Raw genomic sequence first — 2,787 nt, 5'->3', positions numbered from 1 at the left:
AGAGATATACTATTAATTAGCATTAATTTTCACAATGGTTTAACACGTAATAAACTTTGACCATATTTAAAAGAAATATAAGTAATCAGTTTCTACTTTTGTTATTTTAAAAGTGTATTATTTACATAATAAGTATTATTTTTAAAATTATGCTAAAGTGTACTTATTTTTTCACAAGAGTGATGTTCGTTGTGCTCAAAACTTTGATCAGTTTAACATAGTGGGATTACTTTAAAGTGACGACTGATTTTTTTTGTTGTTGTTTTTTTTTTGTTTTGTTTTTTTTGTTTTTTGATCTTGTGTCAGATGAGGATTAACTTTAAGAAAATAAATAAATCACAATTAATGATTTTAAAAGCACCTATGATGTTTCCTATTAATTCGTACTACATTTTCTTTAAATGGGGTTTAGTTAAGATTTCAAGTCAAACACTTTACATGAATTAGAATTGGAACTATTAGCCTGGTTTCTCAATTATGTTCAGACTTAATGTTGGTCATAACTTAAGAATTCATACTGTATGTAGAGCTTTAGATTGAGCAAACACAATTAAATTCAACTCTAGTTTGTGAAGAAAAAAAAAACTAAACTAGTTTGACCTTTATGAATCCCTTTTGTCTTTCAGTGTTCAGAACACAAAAGAATGTAGGTCACACAGGTTTGAAATGATATTATCGTGTGAAAATGAGACAATGTTCATCTCTCCTGCCCCCCCCCCCCCCCCCCCACCTATTCTGATGAGCTATAAAATGAGCACAGGAACGGACACCTTATCTCATTCACCTCCTGATCAAAGATGGATCTGCAAATCTCACTTTTTCTTCTGTGTATTCTTTTCACTGCAGGTACGAAATACAAATTGGTTCTGTAATGTTACTGGGTACAAATGAGATGATTCTCATTTAACACCTCTGTCTTTTTTTATTACTAAAGGACACTCTCTCAACTGTTATGACTGCACAAGTCTGACGGGATCTTGTACCCAGACAAGTCAGTGTTCCATTTGGTTACCCAACTGCTTGAGCGCAGCAGTTACTGGTAAGTCCATTATGATGGATTGAAAGGTACTATTAGAACTGACTGACACATAACTTCTTTTCTGGACAGAATTTATAATTGCACTCATAGAATGTTCTATAGATTACTGAAATAATTATGATAATTCACATTTAAAAATGTGTGAAATTTGAAAAATGCAAAATATAAAAAAACCCTAGTTGTCTTAAACATTTGGACCTGATTCTAATAAATATTAGAGATCATTTAATATTGGGAAATTTGTACTTTTGATACACTTTTGGACATGCTTTCTGTTTTAACATATTTATAAATAAATTTGCCATCAAAAATATTGTTCAGTCGAGCTGCTCATTCCTGTATCACTTGTGTGTTTTCAGTCAACAGTACTACACTGACGTATAGAAGTTGTGCTCCATCTGTCTGTCCAAGTGGATCCATCAACCTCGGCATTGGAAGAGGCTCTGCTAAGTGCTGTAACACTGCTCTCTGTAACAACCAAGATGCTCCAGGTATTGTACTTTAATGTAATAGAGCGGTTTATAGAAGCGACTTTAGCCGAAACAAAAAAGATCAGGAAGACAACATGTTTTATGTTTGGTCCAATGAGCACCTGTAATGTTGTGTGCACAGTAAGATCAGGACCATGTAAAGAAAGCAAATCTATTTTCCCTCCTGTAGATCCCACTAGTGCTCCCAATGGAAAGAAATGTTACTATTGTGATGGGAATACCTGCTCAAACACAGTGAGCTGTTCAGGGACTGAAGACCGCTGCTTTAATACAACATGTGAGAATCTGGAAAAGAAAGCTGCATCATTATCTTTCTTTTTTTTATGTCTTAGCATTTGATACAGATCATGTATACCAGTGGCCAACTTGTCTCTGACTCTTAACTTTTTTCTTCCAGTCCAGTCACAGGTTATAAAAGGCTGTGTCTCTAAATCTCTTTGTGATGTCCCACAACTGCTTGGTTCGGGAAGTTTCTCGTGTTGTGAGGGGAACCTGTGTAACAGTGCTAATGGTGTCACTCAGAGCTTCCTGTTCCTCTGCTGTTCTCTGCTCTCCTTCATCCTGCTGCACTGAATCCAGCAGATCTTCACATTCTGCAGCTGCAGAAAATATTTTTATAGGGGACATCAGATTCCCAAGTTAGTATGATTATTCAGGGTCTTTTAGGGTCTGTCTGGAGAAAATGAAGACTATGCCAGTTTCACACTGCAAGCCTGAGCTTCGTGTCAGTACTTCATTGTTTTCAGTGGTTGTGTCCACACACTGCTAAGATACATTTATATGAATTTTGCATCTGATGTCCCTTTAATATGTATTTATACTCTTGAGGTGAAGAGGGAAAAGGTGATAAATCTGTAACTCAAGTCTACTTGAGCCTCATGTTATGATGTGTTGTTGGTATACACAGTGTCTTCAGTCATCTTTCTCATTGTGCTCTACACAAATATATTTTCTTTGTTTAAAATAAAACTACTGATTTAATCAACTTATGCGTCAGACTACACTCTGTATGTCCTACATTGCTATATAAAAATCCAATGAATCAGTCATTTTTATAATAATGAAATGTTTTGTTTTTTACCAATACAGTATGCATTTGCATTGTTGTATTTTGTATCAGTATTGATTTAAATATGATGTATAGGTTGGTAGCTGCTTTATTTTTAATCTTCCACTTTCTTTCACGTAAATTATGTTGCTCAACCAATTAAAGAGAAAAATACATTTTACCAGGACAAACAATTATATATTTTAAGA

General features: G+C 34.4%; 1 protein-coding gene across 1 annotated transcript; it reads left to right on the top strand.

Moving 5' to 3' along the window:
• The first annotated feature begins 755 nt into the window (after positions 1-755).
• LOC113063772 (urokinase plasminogen activator surface receptor-like) lies at positions 756-2,482 on the top strand. Its single transcript, XM_026234091.1, has 5 exons — positions 756-846; positions 935-1,039; positions 1,399-1,530; positions 1,700-1,807; positions 1,928-2,482. The coding sequence occupies exons 1-5, from the start codon at positions 798-800 to the stop codon at positions 2,101-2,103; spliced, it is 570 nt and encodes a 189-aa protein (XP_026089876.1). The 5' UTR covers positions 756-797; the 3' UTR covers positions 2,104-2,482.
• Positions 2,483-2,787: the final 305 nt, after the last annotated feature.

Source organism: Carassius auratus, chromosome 46 (assembly GCF_003368295.1).
Source record: "Carassius auratus strain Wakin chromosome 46, ASM336829v1, whole genome shotgun sequence".
Lineage (NCBI taxonomy): Eukaryota > Metazoa > Chordata > Actinopteri > Cypriniformes > Cyprinidae > Carassius > Carassius auratus.
Note: the sequence above shows the minus strand (reverse complement) of the source record. Positions and strands in the feature narration are given on the sequence as shown.